The 19784-nt window shown below is 42.0% G+C and overlaps 1 protein-coding gene across 1 annotated transcript in view; it reads left to right on the forward strand.

Moving 5' to 3' along the window:
• NUAK1 (NUAK family kinase 1) overlaps positions 1–17872 on the forward strand; it is a 56638-nt gene extending 38766 nt beyond the window's left edge. The window contains exons 3-7 of the mRNA XM_032787253.2: positions 3353–3504; positions 5100–5165; positions 14352–14471; positions 14810–14942; positions 16073–17872. Of these exons, the coding sequence (XP_032643144.1) occupies positions 3353–3504; positions 5100–5165; positions 14352–14471; positions 14810–14942; positions 16073–17226 (1625 nt within the window). The 3' untranslated portion in view covers positions 17227–17872. The remainder of the gene's footprint in view (positions 1–3352; positions 3505–5099; positions 5166–14351; positions 14472–14809; positions 14943–16072) is intronic.
• Positions 17873–19784: the final 1912 nt, after the last annotated feature.

The raw sequence follows: 19784 nt of genomic DNA on the forward strand, positions 1-19784 counted from the left end.
CACTGGCAGGAGTCTGTGCGTTGGGGTACTGTAAGGCCAGCAGACAAGTCAGTGGCCAATTTTATCTGGCAGTTCCCTTTCCCTTTTATCAGAGCTATTTTGCTGAAGCTTAGGGGGATTTAGAAAGAACTGCAGAGAAGCTTTGTCTTGTAGAATTTAATGACAAGGTGTGAGGGGACAAGAGACAAAGTCCAAGAATAAAAACTATCTGTGCGTTGGGAGCTGCAGCTTCACACTGAGCTGCAAAAGCTGAAGTATGTTCCTTAAAACACTAATGGCCGTGTTGGAAGACAACATTCCAGTTGTGCAGGTCCAGAATAGCCCTGGTTTGGAAGACTCCCAATAACCTCGTTACTTTGGAGGAAGTTTCACTGCCAGCATGGTCTTGCCTCAGCAAGTTGCCTCTATAATATGAAATACAAGGAAATTCAATACATTCTAAAGTGAACTGTGGTTATCCAGGCCAGGTACAGTGTTTCCTGTCTGTACGGTAGATTGTCAGAGTCAGAGGAAATTTTATGTATCAGCCAAAGCAGTGTGGCAATTTGAAACTAGTCACGGCCTGTTTTGTTAGTTTAAATGTTTATTTTTCATAAACTCCCAGTGGAGTCAGTGGCAGTCGGTGGCACACAGCACAGGACCTTTCAGGATTGAGCTCTGAAGGAGCAGTCATGTCACGTACTACTGTGAACGTACAGCTGTGATAGTGCACGCTATGGGCCAGATTGCAGTTGGCCCTGCACAGGTGCACAAGAGACAGAGGTGGCATAAAACCCCAGTTGCAGGATGGTGAGCACAGGCGTTGCTTGAGCCTAGCATTGGAGGCGTTCACCCAGAGGAGGCAGGGAAGAATGGGTAAAAGCAGAACCATGGCCGTGGGCCTGTTCTGTACCAGCCAAAGGAGCTGGATGTGCCTAGAGAGAAGCACACACGGAACACTTTTGAAGGGTGGCAGAGCTGCTGTTTTCACCTTTCCCAAGCCCCCGGGAGGAGTCCTAGCTGAGTCAGCCAAAATCCCTCTCGTAACTCCCAGGGCTGGATGGCAGCTCCTAACTCACACCCAATATAGAGCTGATCATTAAAGGCACAATTTAGTCCTTTGTAAACTTGTATGTCTATGAAGATAAGCTTTCTGGAGTTCTTATCAGTGGCCGTGCATTTGCCGTTACAGAATGTTGAGTTTCGAGGCAGTCACAAATATTTGATAGCCAACCCCCCGCCAGCCGCCCCCTCCACACACACACACACACACACACACACACACACACACACACATATGCACACTGTATGTGTGAGAGCTGTTGTGGGGAGGCCTGTAGGTGCTGAGCAGCCAGACCTCCCACTGAAGTTCAGAATAGTGCGCTCATACAATTAGGTAATAATTAATAATACCTAGAATTGTGATAGTAAAGTCAGTCATAGGCATAGCCTTTTCCTGGGAGAAGGACAGGCAACAGTAAGGAAGTGAACCCCCTTGCAGACATCCCAGACTCCCCTTGTATGCTAAATATGTAATACAATTATTAAATTAAAATATTTGTACAGTATACATAAACCCTTAAGGTCAGAACTTCAGCTGATGGAACCTGGCATTGTTCCATTGGTTTCACCGATTTAAACACGTGGAGGAGGGTGTGTTCCTTTGTGATGGCGAGCTCTTTAGGACAAGGGCTAGGTCTTTGTCTGTCTGTGTTTGTACAGCACCTAGTGCAATGGGGCCCTGGCTCACTACTGTAATGGCTCTAATAAAAGTTAACAATATAACTTCAAAACCCCTTTGAAGTGGCCTTTAAGTGTGTGCTAGCGTGGCTGTTTTCAGTTCTAATGAAAAACATCAAACATATGAAATATTGATGGTAAATATAGGCAGTAAAATAATTTTTCATGAATTTGACACATTTAAGACCTAACTGGTTATTTATGTATTGTTTGATTTATAAAATCACATATCCAACAGTCTCTAACCATATTATGAGTCATGGTTACAAAAGACTTCTTTCAGACCAGACTTCTTTCAGACCAGTGTGACGGAGGGGTCTGGACTGTATTACTACTGGAAATAAATAGAAACCTGTTTGCAGAACTCTGGTTAAAGATATGACCCCTAGAACTCTTTGGGCCTGATTCTTCATTGACAAACCAGAATGGCTTTACACTCATTTTGCATTGCAGTAATTGATGACACATGGTGCAGGGAAACAGAATCAGGCCCTTTTATCTTAATGGCTATTCAATGGCACTGTGAGTACGCAATAGCAAGAGTATGGAAAAAGCTTGCTTTAACTGAACAAAATGATACCTACTAGTAGTAATGATTTATAATATGAACAAGTGTAGAACATTAAGCACCTTTGCCTTTATCACAGGTCCTTTAATTAAGCCTGCAGCAAAGAGCTCAGACCTCATCTTTATTATTGTTTAACTAATACTTAATTTATGTGTCTTAAGTTATCTGTATTTTTGAATAATCATAGTAATGATGAGTGCTTTACACTGTGTCTCTACAAGCAGTAACTAATCTTTATGACACCTCTCTGAGGTGGGTATTGCTTCTGTCTTTAGTGGAGTTATTCTGAGATTTACATCAGTGCCCGTGAGTTGAGAATTTGTCCTTAAGCAAAAGATCAAGGCCACAATGAGATCTAGGATCAGAGCTGGGACTCTAATGCCAGGAATTCCTGACTCCTAGCACTGTGAACCAGCCTCTCTCCCTAGGTAGCTCCTGGATTTACATGCTTTGTTTGGATAAGCATTTGAAAAGATAACTTAGCCAAGGATTGAATCTGGTGCAGTATTGGCTCACGGAAGATGTCCGGGCATGAAAGTAGCTCTGTGAGCTCATCACTTGCATTTCAGTTCTGCCCCTTGTTTCTCTAGCATGCCAGATAATTTAGGTTCTTCAAAAGATATGCAATACCAATCTTGCAGACTGGCTAAGTGTGTTTCACAAGGATATAACATGTCATTGTCAGACCTGGGATTAGAACTCAGGAATTCCTGACTCTAGTACTTTGCTCAGACTGGTAGAACCTAGTGGTCTTGTTTATACCCCATATTACAGTGCCAGGATCCCCCTCCCATCTAGCTGTAGAGACAGTGAGGATAGTTACAACCCTTCTTACCTTGACCTGTTCATAATCTCCATAGGGTTGTGACCTTCAAGTTTAGAACCAATGCACTTGACTAGCCCAAACCTTTGCCAAGCATGTTGGTGGCAGTATATTGGAAACCTCTCCATGCTCCAGTGATGGTGCATCAGATACCCTAAATCATTTTTAGTCTCTCCCCTCTTTTAAGTGTCAATTTTAAATCTATCAAATGAACAGTTTATCTTTTTTTATTGCCTCTGCAGTGTTTGAAAATAAAGATAAGATCGTGATAATCATGGAGTATGCAAGCAAAGGGGAGTTGTATGATTACATCAGTGAGAGGCGGAGGCTGAGCGAGAGGGAGACGAGACACTTCTTCCGGCAGATTGTCTCTGCTGTACATTACTGTCACAAGGTGAGCACAGTATTTGATGTTAATAGTGTAACTATTTGAGATTTTAACAGTGACTCTCATGCATAAAAGGACCAGTGAGGTAAAAATGTTAAGCTGCTGAAGTGGGAGGGTCCAGGTGCAGTATTTTAACTGTTCAGCAAGGTATCACAAGTGCAAATATTCCACTAGTTCACCGTCCATGTTTAGAGACTAAAGGCCATATCCTCACCTGGGCCCATTTCCACCAGCTAACTCCCTTACACCAAACCTAACTCCCATTTGAGCCTTTGAAAATTTTCTCCTTATGTAACAGAATACTCCACTAGCTTTCTGTAGAAGAAAGACTACTGTTAGTGACACAGTCAATAGAAAAGGATTGACAGGTTTTCCTGTAATTTGAATTCAGAACAATTTTTGACAGAAGAATAAGGTACAGTATATACAACAAAAAAAAACGCAGAGCAGAGGTGTAAATGTGCTACTTCAGAACAAGGGAACTCTTTTGAGAGGGGAAGAAAGTGAGAATACCTGTCATGGAGTCATTTAAGTTATCCAAAAGTAACTCCTCCAGATATAATAGGAGCATCAGAAGGATTCCCCTTGTTGTTGTCTTTATCCTTCATGGCATGCTTTCAAAGGACAATTTAAGTCATGAAAAACAAGCATCAGGCTGATTAACTTCATGGGCCCTTCATCCTCCCTTACGGGCTCTGGTTGTCCACATACCCTGTGACTGATGCAGTCATAGGGATGTTATATTCATGACATTTCAATGGGTGTTGCTTTTATCTCAGCAGTGCCCATCTCCTCTCCGGAACCTATTGAGGCAGGGAAGCATTATCACCCCTATTTTTACAGATGGGGAACTGAAGCACAGAGAGGTTAAGTGACTTGCCCAAGGTCACACAGGAATTGAACTTGGGTCTCTCAGGCCAGTGTCCCAACCATTGGGCCATCCTTGCTCCTGTGGGCTATGGAGGTATAGAGCCAAAATTTCCACCAGACTAAAGCCAACAAGCAGCTAGTGCAACCCTTTTGTTAGAATTTTAAAACATTTTAATCTCCCTTTAAATTCTGCTAAGTAAGGGAGGTTTGCAAAGTCCTCAGTGCACAGCACAGAAAACCCATCACAGTCTTTTGTGCAGGGTTAGTCTTCAGAACTTTAGGAATAAGATGCTGAGACTTAAATCCTTCTTGTTACTTTCCATCCCTAACATTTGCAGGCAGTAGCAGTCTTTTAGGGTAACTCCCTTGCCCAAATGGCTGCATACTGGAGGAATTAGAGCTTTTCTAAGGACTAATGTCATTGACAGATTCTGTTTTCTGGTGCCTGGGAAGAATATATTGCTTTCACACAGTGGGGGTAGGATAGGAGTTGGAATTAAGTTCCGAAAAGAATACCCCTGCTGTTTTACAGGCTTTGTGGGAGGACAGATTCCAGTCATTCTTCTCTTAACCACACAGCAAGTGACTAATACATCTCCTGTCACTAGTCACTGGGCCGTGAGTGTTATGACAGCAAACTCAGCCCTGAAATGTAGATACAAAGACCACCCTGATGGTTTAGTTTTTTAACCTGTCCAATATTCCCCCCCCCCCTTCGTTTTTCATTTTAGAATGGTGTTGTCCATAGGGATTTAAAACTGGAAAACATCCTTCTTGATGACAATTTTAACATTAAGGTAAGGTTCTTTCTGTCCTCTTCTCTGAATGGATTTGCAAGTTCCATAGCAATTTTTAGCCAAGGTGTGATAGGATCCAGCATTATAGAAACAGCAACTGGCAAGTAACTGAGCGGGTGGGAGGTTGAGGAGAGAGAGCACTGTGTATGGTTAGCTTGAAGTGCAAAATGGAGCTTTGGATAATTTTGGGGGGAAACCGTTCTCGCCACCCAAGGGGCTCAGTTCCCAAAGCAATATTAATTTGCCAGTGGAAGACAGCAGAGTGTTTCAAGCAGTACAGTTTACATTACAAATGGTATTATTGCTGGCTGCTGCTAAGACCCGAAAAAACTTTCTTAGCCTAGAGGGTTCAAGTGCCTCCTACGGAACACTCCGAATGTCCTTTTGATCACGTCTGGAAAATAAGCAAATAGAGTTTCAAAATAAACCTAGTAAAGCACATGTGCTTCATTAGGAAATGGCCTTAGAACTCCAGACACAAATGTAGCTTTCTGACTGGTGGTCAGTGATGTCATATCCATGTCAGTAATCCCCAGTGAAAGCATGGGAATGACCTTCTTTCCTTTCTTCTTCTTCTTCTTCTTTTTTTTTTTTTAAATAATAGCCATAAGACAGATAAGTAATGCAGTTCTGGGAGATTAGTGAAGTTCCTAGACGGTGAATCTGTTTCACCTTCAGCTTGGTGTCAGTTCACACTCATGAGGCATACAGTCACTGTCCCCTCCTGATGCAGCATAGGTTGGTTAGGTGTAAAGATCTATGGAGAAACAGAGAGGCAGATGATAGATACCACCAACTGGCTGATGTGCGTTATGGCTTAATTAAGAAAACGAAGCATTCAGGAAACCATTTACACAGCCAACTATCCCAAAAGCTCAACTTTTGTCTTTGTCAGTTCTCTGTTCTGTCTCTCCACTGATAGCCACCATGCTCCTGCTTTGTCTTTTGTGCATCATACTGAAGAGATCCTATTCATTTTAAACGTATGCACATTAGAAATGGAAATAGACAATACCATATGGTGGGTACCATCTGTGTAAAACTGATGACAGAAGCTACGTTGGATCAGCGGGTGGATTAAAGACACATAAATATGCAGTTTCTAAAAATAGCAGTTTACAGAGGGCACATCCTATGCGACACTTGAATGTTTGTTGTTAACGTCAGGGTTGTAGTGCTAGAGTCAATCTCTCCCATTATGCGCCAACAGTGTCACCAATGCTGGCAGCCCCACTGCCCCTTTTAATAGCACCGAAAACAAAAAATAGCCTTTCTAGGACATTGCATGTAGTCCAGGCTTCTGCATGCAGGATGGCCTCTCTTTCGGCATTACGTACCAAACTATCTTCCCAGCTCATCACAGATTTCTTGAGAGAGAAGAATTTGGGGAATTTGTTAAATGGAGTGGGCTGTGTTCATCACATGCAAACCAGTCATTTTCTCAAGCCTGTAGGAAATTGCATCAAGACAAAAGGCTTGATTCTCTCTCTATGTCTGTTTTATACCACTCCAACTCTTCTGATTTCAAGGGACTTAATCCTGATTTACACCCCAGTGAGAGGTGAATAATACCCAAACTCAGCGTGATCAAAACACTTCAAAAATCAGATTTTTTTCTCAGATACTACAGTGGTTGGTGCTATTTTTGAAAGATGCTAGTCAGAAAGTAAATAGGGGCCTGATCCTGCAAGTCCTCACCCACATGAAGCATCCTGTTGACTTTGATGGGTATGAGCCAGGACTGCTCTTGTGAGCAAGGGTTTGCAAGATGAGGATGAAAGCCTAGCCCCACCAGCGTCAGTGGAAAAACTTATGGACAGGATTTCACCCTGGGGCTCTAGACATATCAAATACTGCAGTGGTACTTTAACATAAATCTTGTGTTCATAGAATACCTGAAGAAATATTGGTAGCTGATGAATCTTTTAATAATTACACATTTCCTACAGCTCCCAGTAAAGAACAATTTGGGGTATTCTTAGACTCTTTTCTCAAGGACCGCCTTTGTTGGATTAAATTCTGCTTAGCCTACTGTGTGTGTGCCTTTTGCAGATTTTCAGTTCTTCCTCACTCATTCCTTTTTTAAAAGTAATGCACATCTCTATATGTGCAAATATGCATGGGCATGAAATACACACACGTGGTTATAAGCTGTCTTGCTTTCTCATGATGCCTATATTTAAACAAAGAAGCTCTTGAGGTTTAAGGATTGGGATTTGGAAACGGTTTATATTTCACAATCCCACTATCAATGGTGTTTGAATTTGGATTCCTCTGAGGAAGGGTTTTTTGTACCTTACCTACCACATTGAGAACTACTTCCAGTACTTGATATTAAACAGACAGCTGCTATTTGCCTTGATACTTTGGGGTTAGAATTTGTTATTGTGGTTTCTATGTTAGTGACACAGGGTTTTATTTCCCCTTTTTTTTCTGTTTCATAAACAGTGTTTGTTGGCAAGGAAACACATCTGGAGCTGTAAATTATTTATTTTCAGTTGAGTAACTCTAACAGGCCCTGATTCTGAAAATATTTATACATGCTTTATGCAGAAAGAGAGAAATGTGCAATTTGGGGCTTTAGGAAGGAGTGGCTGGTTTTGAATGCTCAGTGGAAATACATCTACTAAAATGGGATGAAACTTATTGTTTTCTGTCTTTCTAAGATGCCCATCCTCATGAACTAATATTTATATTTTTTTATTTTGCCAGTAGATCCCAAAGCCCTTCACAAATTTTACTAACCGGTTATAAGAAATGTATATAAAAAGGAACCACTTTGTTCACAAGGTTGCAAAGTATAAACTTTTCAAATAACTAATGACACATATCGTGCAGATTACACAATTGTACTATTCATCTGCTATGTTAACAGCTAACATCTAATAAAATGTCATTATAAGAAACCAGAACAATGTCGAGTAGCACCCTACAATGCTTTTAGGACGGGAAGTGAAGAACAGTTCATCTATTAGAAATTACCCTCTGAGCTCAAGAATTCACTTAGCCATTTTATTCTATCCTTTCTATTTGATACCCTGCCAACTTTGAAGCCATTCTTAAATTTGATCTGATTAAATTTAAGTCATGAGGCAGATGAACAGTGTGCATAGAGATATTTGGGTTTTTGAGTTTAATTAGCCAGTAAAGTCTCTGGAAACTTGAAAGAGTCATGGACTGAAGTACAACAAACAGGAAGCATCAATGTTTGAAGATTGACAAATGTAGCATCATTGGAATCCAGACAGTTGGGAAGATCCCCACTGTTCCACAGACCGATGTGTGTAGGAGCTTCTAGTCTAAGTTGCATGGTTAGATTACTAAAGGATTTTCTGTGTTGGTGGTGTTCCCTGAAAACCATTTCTTGAACACTCCCTGAAACGGGGGGAGCTGATATATATTAAATCATAAATAATGTCTTGTTTCAGTCACTCATGAGAAGGATTGTGTGCTTTGATCCTTTGGAAGTAAAAAAAAAACAACCATACTAGTTTTGGCTTAGAACTGACCATTGCAGTCCTATAGCTTAGTACTTAATGTCCTTAGCAGTCAGTATTATGTTGCATTTTCAGAGCAAATGGCTGTATAATCAGTTTCTTGGTAAATTGTGCCGTAGCACAGAATCTCAATGGAGAAATCATATAACTCTGCGAAGTATGATGTTGCTAAGACCTCTGAACTGAACCACGGTGTTATTTGGACCCAGAGTGTTACTATTCTGCATGTCAGTAATGGTGCTGACATCACCTAGCACAGCAGCAGTCCAGGTCCATGAATGAGGCTCTTAGACACTACTGCAGTACCAGTAAGTGATTATAACAAATATGGACAGTCTGTCATGTCAGGAAAGAAAAAACATTTTTTAAACTAAGAAAGGAAACTGATAGTGATGAAACCTGTCTGATTTGGTTTCACCTAAGTGTTACCAGCAGATTGGCCACTGAACTTCCCTGCCTCTGGAACACAGTCACGGGTCCATGCTCAAAAAAGGTTCTCCCAGGATACTGATTATCTTTATCCTGGAGGAGAAAAATGGGGTGGAATCCAATGAGTTGATCCCTCCCAGGACTCCCCAAGTCAGCACACTCTGCTGTGTTGAAAAAATATTACAATCTTAGTTGTATTGTATACCATGCAATATACATAAAGCAATAGTCAGTTTAAATCATGTGGTAGTGAAGCTTGGGATCGTGCAAAAAATATTAACCTCTCTCTGTCCTGACTCACTTCCCAGCTACTAGCAATACAATTTACTTTAAAATGACTTTACTACTATTTTGGGCTTCCGACCTTGGTCCAAACAACAGAGCTTCCTCCCTCTCACTGCTGCGCCGCCAGCTCTCGTTAATTTGAAACATTGTGTGGAATGCTGGGAACTAAGCGCCTCTATATGTCGAATGACCTCACCCACCTTGGGAGGATCTATCTTTTATTGGATCAACTTCTGTTGATGAGTCAGACAAACTTTTGAGCTACACAGAGGTCTTCTTCAGCTCTGTCTAGCTCAAAATTTGTGTCTCTCACCAACAAAAGTTGGTCCAATAAACGATAGATCCTCACCCACTTTGTCTCTCTAATATCTTGGGATCAACATGGGTGCAACAACACTGCATACATAGATCCTCCCAATCAGCTACCTCTTCTGCTGCTCCCCTGAGCTCAACTGAATTGCAGTCTCCTACCAATGCCTTCTGTACCAATAGGAAGGGGGTCACCCTCTTTCATAATCATCCCACCTACATGCCTGTGCAATCAATGGCTAGAAAGACAGTAGGGCTAAGGCAGCACCAAAAGACCAAAACTCCTGTTGATACGATAAACTTAAAATGATACAGAGTAACAGCAGGAGAGAAAAATTTAAGTGTAGTAGCGACAAGAAGCTGCTAACTGCACCTTCTGTCGGGCTTTAAAATGGAAACAAGCCAGAATAAGTGCTGGTAACCCATGAGGATTATACATATGCAGAACAGGCAGTTTGCTCACAGTAGCACAGTAGATACATGTAATTCTTGAAAATTTCACCCCGAGCATGTAAATTCTTCAGTCATTCATCTGCTTTAATGGACCAAATATATTTTTAGTCTGCATTGAAATACAAAGAGCCTCATGTGATGTAAATCAGAATAGCTCCATTGAAGTCAGTGGAGCCATGCTAATTTATACCTGCTGAAGACCTGGCCCAAGTTCTTTAAATGAATGCACACTTCATGGAATTTACAATCCATACTTATAACCAACCAATAAATGACCTCTAGGTTATTCTAGTTAACAGTAAACATGTAACATGCACCTCCAGAAGCTAAGGGAAGAAAAGCCTGCTGCCAGCACTTCCCAATTTTGAAGGTTTTTTGACTTAATGCTTTAGCTCCATTTAAGTGCCAAGAACGTGAAGTAATCTTGGCTTCTATTAATCTTGTTTTGGGGGGCACGACAGCTTTTACGGGAAAAGCTGATAAGTATCAGTCTGTGAGTATGGGAGTGGATTGTAATATAAATACCCTTTTCCTGAATGGCCAAAATGAAAACATGAATGTCCAAGTCTGGGAGTTCCTTGGTGTGAAGTGTGGTATATGTATCCCTATATATGTCAATGCACATAGACACACATTTTATACATTCCATGGCCTTAAGGGAATATATTTTCTTAAGGAAGCATACTGTGCAGTGTCTGCCCCTGTCTTAGCTGTATCCTGAATTAAACCAAAGCTCAGGGACTAGCAGGAAAGTTTTAACACTGAATTGGTTCCACCTTTCTTCTGATTGACAGGACACACTTCATAAGACTTAAAACCAACTTCCTACAAGCCAGTCAGGGTGACTTGATAAGAAAGTGGAATTTAGGGCAATTAAGTGCAATTTGAGCCATGAGAATATGTCTGCAGATTGCAGTAGTACACCCCATTCAACAGTATTCCAGACATCCAATGAAGATTTTACAAAACACACTTATTTAAGGGTTGAATTTGCTACAACAGATTGATAATGCACTAGTTGAGATATTGAGTAAATTCAAATTATAATAATTGTACTGGAATGGGATAAAGTACTATTAATGAACAAAAATCAGCTACTCCTTCAACATTACTTTAGGAACTGCATATATCTGCAGGACTCTCACACACACATGCTCCCCAGCACAATATTAGAGGTGAAAGCTTGAAATGGGATAAATAGGATTTTAAAGGTGACCAGGGATTTAAGCAAAAAATGGACATGACCCCCATTTTTTTTCTTTCTGGTATGTAAAGAAAACCTGGAAATTCTCCCCCACTCTGCTGCTTATTTTTGGTTTTTAGTCTGGCATTCCCTAGTTTTGCTGCAGAACATTGGGGTGGGGGTGGGGGATGTCTCAGGCCAGGTCTACACTACGAGATAAAATTGATTTTAGATATGCAATTTCAGCTACGAGAATAGCATAGCTGACATCGAATATCTAAAATCGATTTACTCACCCGTCTTCATCACGCGGGATTGATGTCCGTGGCTCGCCATGTCGATTCCGGAACTCCGTTCGTGTTGGTGGAGTTCCGGAATCGATATAAGCGCGCTCAGGGATTGATATATCCCGTCTAGATCAGACGCGATATATCGATCCCCGAGCAATCGATTTTAACGCGCCGATACGGCGTGTAGTCTAGACGTGCCCTCAGAGAAAGGCAGAAGAGTGAGAGGTGTCAAAGTTTAACAAGGACATCTTTTTTCCTAAATGCTGATTAGACATTGCAGTGATGTCGATGTTAGCAATAGCAAACAACAACAAAAAGATTTAAACACTGAAAAAAAATCCTCTTTGCCTTCTGATTACAGTACTCTGCTTTTGCTTTTTTGTCTTTTATGGTGTCATAATATATCACTAGTTCTTCGTGGTAGAAAAGGCCTGCATTTATAAGGTGAAGAAAAAAAAAACCTCAACAGAAAACTCCTTCCTTTTTAGTATTTTTCTTTCTGGTCAGAAAAATACTTTTGAAGCTTCCTTTATACAACATAAAAACAGGGGCAAACCCAATTTATTGTTCTGTTTATTTGTTTTTTGTATTGTTTATTGTTTAAGCCATCTATTATCATGTCAGGAACCAAGATACAAGTTGTCAGACTTGCCTCATGTATTCTCTGCATGCTTTATACCCTTCTTGCATTACTGGCAGCCATTATTGTATGTGTTCATCAGCTCCACTCTACTGCACCCCTAAACCATCTTCTGCTGGCTGAATGGTCTTTTGCATTTTATGAGCCCAACCCTCTGCTCCATTTTTTTCTGTGTAGGACTGGATTCATCGAAGGAGTGGTCAACCCAGCCTTACCCTCCACTTTTAAGATAGAGCAAGAACTGTGTAGGACTGGTGTAGTCATTAAGAGTGCCATGGAGGGAGAGATAGCAAGCAAATATGGCTTAAAAACTCTCACATCCCTTACATTTTCAAGGCAACATAGCTCACAGTTTTATCTTGTTTTTGACCCAAATGTCTGTGTCATAGAGATCTACCTTTTTATTCATGTACACTATTGACACAAAAATTTCTGCTATGGTGGGAGGCTCAGCTTCTGTGCCTCCATTTCCAAGAGATTTGCAGAAAGGGAAGAGGAAGCAGCTTCTGCTACCCTGTTACTATGTTGGATTAATTTTTATAATGTAATTTAAATAACTAAATAAGAAAAAGTGTCTATCAAGGCATTTAAACCCAGCAAAGCCCCAGCAATGTAATTCCTAGCAACATAATCCTAGATGGTAATCCACCCCCTCTACAGAATCTCACATGGGTTGGCAAACTACTCCCCCATCCCAGGATCTCAAAGGAAGCCACATCCCAACTCACAGGATAGTTCCATTGAAGCCACAATAGTATAGTGAGCAGGATTTGTCCCATGAAGGGACAGCTTAACTGTGCTCGCAGCTGCAGTGTGGCTCAGGGGACTTCTGGGGTAACTGCACAGAAAGCTACTGTGAATATTACCAATTCTAAGTTTTGTGAGCCAGCATTTTTGTGTCAATAGTGTACATGAATAAAAAGGTGGATCTCTATGACACAGACATTTGGGTCAAAAACAAGATAAAACTGTGAGCTATGTTGCCTTGTGCTGGGAAAACAATGAAAATGTAAGGAATGTGAGAGTTTTTAAGCCACAGTGTCACAATCCTCAAATTTTGTTTGATAAGAACAAGAGCAGAGACTAGACCAGGGGCTCCCATCCTTTTAATATCTGAGCCCTCGCCCCCCAATAAGCTATAAAAACTCCATGGCTCACCTGTGCCACCACCACTGGTTTTCTGCATATAAAAGCCAGGGCTGGCATTAGAGGGTAGAAGGCAGGGCAATTGCCTGGGGCCCCATGCCACAGCAGGCCCCACAAAGCTAATTTGCTCAGGCTTCAACTTTAGCCCCAGGTGGCAGAGCTCAGGGTCCTGGGCTTCTGCTCTGCACAGAGGGGCTTTGGCTTTCTGCCCCGGGCTTCAGTGAGTCTAACACTGGCCCTGCTTGATGGACTCCCTGAAACCTACTCATGGGCCACCAGGAGGTCCAGACCGCTAGTTGAGAGCTGTTGGACTAGAAGAAGTACAATCACAAGGGGCGTTTTTAGGAATGCAGGATTTGGGTCCATTGTTTCAAATTCGGAATGCACTTCTGTTTATTGCCTTACACAGGGCACTCTGCTTTGGCTGACCATTCAAATCCACAATGGCGTAATTGATCAAAGCCTGTTGAACCTGGAAAGGTTAGACAATGTGTCACTCTCTCTCCCCCTACTATAATTGGCTCCACATGACTTCAGATGCCACTTTCTTCTGGAACCTAGTCCCCAGGACACCACTGCCTCACTTCTCTTGTTGAGTTCTAAGGGCCTGACTCTCAGTTTGCCTGCACCTTGTGTAGGCTTTTAGACCAGTGCAGCCACATCAGAATGGTAGCACTTTATGCTCAGTTTGCAGTGGTGTAAATGACTACACGTGGTGCAGGGCAACCAGAGGATAGTAAGATCCAGGTTCTTCCAATTATCCTTGCAAAGATATGTGAGGTATCCAGGATTAAATGATTTACTGATGGCCATCCAGGGAATCAGTGACTGAGCTGTGAATAGAAATCAAGAGTCCCGGTGCCTAATCCTGAAGATTTAACCAGTAGATCTCACTCCATCCCTATCTTTTCATAAGGTAAATGTCAGTATTACCAACCCCTTTTGTCTTTACAGATTGCAGACTTTGGTCTTTCCAACCTCTATCACAAAGACAAGTTTCTGCAGACCTTTTGTGGGAGCCCACTATATGCTTCCCCAGAAATTGTTAATGGAAGACCCTATCGAGGCCCAGAGGTAAGCAGGCACAGGGGAGAAGGAAAGTGAAATTAAAATTAATCTTGTGTTGGTGGTACAAATATGATCTGTATTTGGTAATAATGAGCATGAACATTAGTTTGGTCCTGATAGTATCTTACGCATAGACTATGTTGGGCCTCTCCTAGGTTGGAAGTATTCAAGCTGCCTTCTGTTACTTTCATTTGCTTTGCTTACGCTTTGTCAGCTGTTAAATACCTGCATGCTGGTAACCAAGCACAGCTGGATGTTCAGTTGCTTTTGTGGTGCTAATGGTTCTGGAAGACTGCAGGAATCAGCTTTTCTATCCTTTACCCGTCTTGTCTATGTATTTTTAGGTCGACAGCTGGGCCCTTGGTGTGTTGCTTTACACTCTGGTTTATGGAACGATGCCCTTTGATGGCTTTGATCACAAAAATCTAATCAGGCAGATCAGCAGCGGAGAATATCGTGAGCCAACACAGCCCTCAGGTATAAAAAAAGCTGGTGTAATGCATTGAGATGACAGGAGTTCAGAATGGCTGGCTGACTTGGCCTCTACCAGCATTTTCTGGTGTGTCACTTTAGAATGACAAGTAAAAGGATCTCCCATCCCCTCTCAAAACATCATCTGCCATCAGTTCCCATCTGGATAGAGCCCTTACCAAAATGTAGGTACCTTTTGAAATGAAAGTTTTACAGCAGATAGATTTTATTGCCTTGTGGAAGCTTTAACAGGGTCTTTTAACTAGATCTATGACAATGGAAAGTCTGTTAGCTATTGCAAGCAAAATTGTTCAGACAAGCTGTAAACTGATACAAGGTCCTGATACAGATCAGTCTTCTAGTCTAACTACATTGTGTAATATATATCAAAAGCAGAGAGAACATGAATAGTCATGGGGAAGCAACCACTTGGCCCAAGAACCCATTCTGAATTCAATACCAATATCTTCACAATTATCATTACACAAGGGGATGCCACCATGATTAGAACCTTGATAGAAAGGCACCCAAGAATTCTAGCCCAGCTACATGATCATAATGGCCCCTGGCTATGAAATCTACGAATCTATCAATAAATTTCACTAGACATTTATTTTTCATCATTTGTTTGCCACCATTTTTCATATTCTCCCTCTTGGTTATTCCTACCTAATTTGCTTTGTGGAAATTTTCCTTTAAAAATACGTAAAAGACTATAATTGCATTTTACTTTCTGTCCCCCTCTTTTTTTTAAAAAAAAGATACACAATTAATGATGTACATCATTTGAAATACCTGAGTGCCCTTTTGTTTTCCTCTAAGGCTTATACTAATCTGGGTTGATGTAAAGTTCAGTATCTACACTAGATTCCTTTACTAATATGGAGAAACACTCATCTACTTGACAAGCCAATAGTACACTTGTTTGGGTGTATCATGTGGCTTCAGATATGAACTTGCACTTAATTTCATTTCCTGAAGTTGAATTGATGGTCAAAGTCTTCCCACACAGCATGTTCACCTCACCTGTTTTGCGAAGCATAATTTCTGTTAAAATGTCTTGCCCATATGTCCATTTTAAAATGAAAAAACAAAACAAATATTTTGACTATTTTAATGTCATTCTTTGACCGTAGATGCTCGTGGTCTAATCAGGTGGATGCTGATGGTGAATCCTGAGCGCCGAGCAACTATCGAAGACATAGCCAATCACTGGTGGGTTAATTGGGGCTACAAGAGCAGCGTTTGTGACTGTGATGCCTTGAGAGACTCAGAGTCCCCACTGCTGGCTAGGTTTATTGATTGGCATCACCGTTCGACAGGTCTCCAGCCAGAGACTGATACCAAAATGAAGTGCCTTTCCAAACCCAAAGGTTCGGAAGTTACGCTGGAGCGACAGAGGTCCCTGAAAAAATCAAAGAAGGAAAATGATATTGTGCAATCGATCCAGGAAGGAGGGGCTGAGAATGCATCCAAACCAACCTCCAAGAGGCCCAAAGGCATCTTGAAGAAAAGGAGCAACAGTGAGCATCGGTCTCACAGTGCAGGATTCATCGAAGGAGTGGTCAACCCAGCCTTACCCTCCGCTTTTAAGATAGAGCAAGAACTGTGTAGGACTGGTGTAGTCATTAAGAGTGCCATGGAGGGAGAGATAGCAAGCAAATATGGCACTAAAGCGTCTTCCCTCATGCCAAAAAAAGGAATCTTAAAGAAGACTCAGCAGAGAGAGTCTGGCTACTACTCTTCCCCAGAGCGAAGTGAATCTTCTGAATTGTTGGACAATAAGGATGAGGCAGGAAACAGTGACACTTCCCCAGGCATCAATGAAACATCAAGAATTGGGTCTCATAGCCATTCCTATAGACGTAAGGGCATCCTAAAACACAACAGCAAGTATTCCACCAGCAGCACTGACTCTGCTTTGGTCAGTCCTGAAACACCAATGGTGGAAGCCATGGAAGAAGGGGTCCTGCCTGGGGATAGATTATCTCGAAGTTACAGTCGTCCTTCTAGTGTGATTAGTGATGACAGTATTTTGTCCAGTGACTCCTTTGACTTGCTAGATTTGCAAGAGAGCAGGCCAAACAGGCAAAGGATAAGGAGCTGTGTCTCTGCTGAAAACTTCCTCCAGATCCAAGATTTTGAAGGACTCCAGAACCGCCCACGCTCACAGCATTTGAAACGTTATCGAAATCGGCTGGGGGATAGCAGTTTTTCCCTTCTCACAGACATGGATGATGTGACTCAGGTCTACAAGAAAGCTCTGGAGATCTGCAACAAGCTCAACTAGCACAGTGAGAGGGTGGGAAGGGAAGGGAGTTGTCATGTGTACCTTTATGATGGAGTTAGCCTGATACCAATTTGCTGACAGTGGTAGGATCATCAAAATGGGTTGAATGCGCATTCTCAGCTGAAAATCGTGAGATATGTCAAAGTCTTCTCTTGAGCATTATGCAAACTGTCTTTTAGTTTGCTTTATTAAAGTATTACCTAGTTGCCCAAAGAAAATATTCATATGAGATGCAAACATACCGTGCCTAGCACAGTGGGGTCCTGGTCCATGATTAGGATTTCTGTGTGCTGCAATCGTACAAAGAAATAAATAATACCACCACCACCAGCATCTGGCAGACAAAGGCATAACATAGACAAATTCAGATTGGAAATAAGGCAGGTATTTTTAATAGTGAGGGTAGTTAATTAGTAGAGCAACTTTACCAAGGGAGGTGATGGATTCTTCATCACTTAAATCTTTCTCAATATTGGATGTCTTTCTAAAAAATATACTCTAGTTCATCCTGAAGTTATTTGATTTGATGCAGGAATTACGGGGTGAAATATCTGTGGCCTATGTTATTCTGGAGGCCAGAGTAGATGTTCACAGTGGTCCCTTCTGACTTTAAAAATCTCTGAATGTGCTATAGGAAGAGTAGTTTTAAATAGTCACCCTTAGCGTGGTATGCCTAGAAAATTTGAGGCATGTGGCTACAGATTCACATTTTCCAGCTACCATGTCATTCTCCTCACTAGCAAGGAGCACAGTACCAATAGTGAAAAAATACAAGAACTGAAACCATAGTATGAGCTAGAAAAAGTTATACATTGCAAATGGCTAGTTGATTTCTGCTCTCCGCCCGCAACATATTTACTAGGTTTGTGACATTTTCCAGATTGCCAGCCAAACAGATGCCTAGGAAGGGGCGTGTTTATCACATTCTCCCAAAGATTAATTAAGCACAAGATCCAGATTTCAGTCACTTTCACTGTCAGCAAATGGTTCCACTTTGCTTATGAGCAGGGCCGGCGCTTGCATTTAGGCGGCTTAGGCAATCGCCTAGGGCGCCAGCATTATTAGGGGGTGGCATTTTGCCGGAGGGGGCGGCCGGTGGGCTCCGGTGGAGCTGCCGCAGTGGTGCCTGCGGAGGACTGCAGAGCCGGGGGACCAGCGCGCGGGGTGGCGAAATGGCCATGCACCTAGGGCGCTCAAACCCCTAGTGCCGGTCCTGCTTATGAGCATGTATCTGAGAATGGAGAGTAGTTTGCTTCTAGAATGTTAGCTTAAGAAAAGGTTGTAGCATGTAGTAAATGGACAGAGGACTGAGAATCAGTGACGATGTGCCTTTTTCCAAATAAGAATGTTTTGAAGTAGGTAGTAGTGGAACAGAAGGAATTTGACTATAAATGCTGGAATGAAAACAGTAGACGCGACAAGGGATTTGGTGTAAAAATGCAGGTATCTATCTCTATTTGTAATTGGTACTGCATGAGCAGTGGTATCAGTCTGAAAAGGAGAAAAATGTATATGTTTCCTTGGGTATATCTAAATATCCAGACTTAAGGCTTCAACTCCCATAAAGGTACCACTTGGGTCTACTGGATTACCTGAATGTAAGCCTCAGTTAGCAAGGCACTATGCGTTTGACAGGCCTGGGCAAACTGGAGTCATATGGCCAGTTTCAGATCTCATTTACATAAATGTATGGCTCTGGGCTTCACTGGGGCTGCATTCGTGTGACTGGGGGCAGAATTTGGCCTGTGAGGTCAAATTGGCTACAGCTCTAACGGTCCAAACACACAAACAACTGGAGGTTAATGGGCCAAATTCTGCTCTCATCTTTACCCCAAGACTTCAGCTGGGAGCAGAATTTGGGCCACTCTCTCTGGGCATGCTCTAAAATCCTAAAAGCCATAGAAAAATAGTACCAAGCTCCATTTGGATTAGCTGAGAATCCAGAATACCAATGTGAATAGATTTAAGATAGAACAAAGAGCTGCTTTACTGCTCGTTGCTTCCTAGCTTGCAGACTCCTTATTTTGTATGTCACAGTACTTCACTCTGTCAGCTCCTCCTTAAAATCAGTAGGATTAATAGCATAAAGGTGGGTGACTTTTAATTTCCTGAAGCGCCTCCTCCATCTCAATGGAAAGGTTTTTCCTCCAGAAGACACTTGGCCAAAATTCAGCCCAGGTGTAAAAGGCATCTATGGTGGTATGCTCACACAAAGCAAATGCTCACTGTTCTCTTAAGAAGATGGGTTTCAGTATGATAATGAGGCATCCTGTCCTCCCAAGAGTTTACATGTGTTGTTTCTGCCTTTTCAAAAATCCATGTACTATTTTGGGGGGTGCAAAGTTAAGAGTTTTGCCATATTCCATTTTAGGGAAATGTGAACTAGAGACCACATGGTTTAAGCAATTCAGGTGAGCTTTGCAGCCAGGGCTGGCTTCAGGCACCAGCTTAGCAAGCGCTTGGGGTAGCCACTCTGGAGATGAGTGGCAGGTCCAGCTATTCGACGGCAATTCGGCGGAGGGTCCCTCACTCCTGGTCGGAGCGAAGGACCTCCCGCT

This window comes from Chelonoidis abingdonii, chromosome 1, assembly GCF_003597395.2.
Source record: "Chelonoidis abingdonii isolate Lonesome George chromosome 1, CheloAbing_2.0, whole genome shotgun sequence".
Lineage (NCBI taxonomy): Eukaryota > Metazoa > Chordata > Testudines > Testudinidae > Chelonoidis > Chelonoidis abingdonii.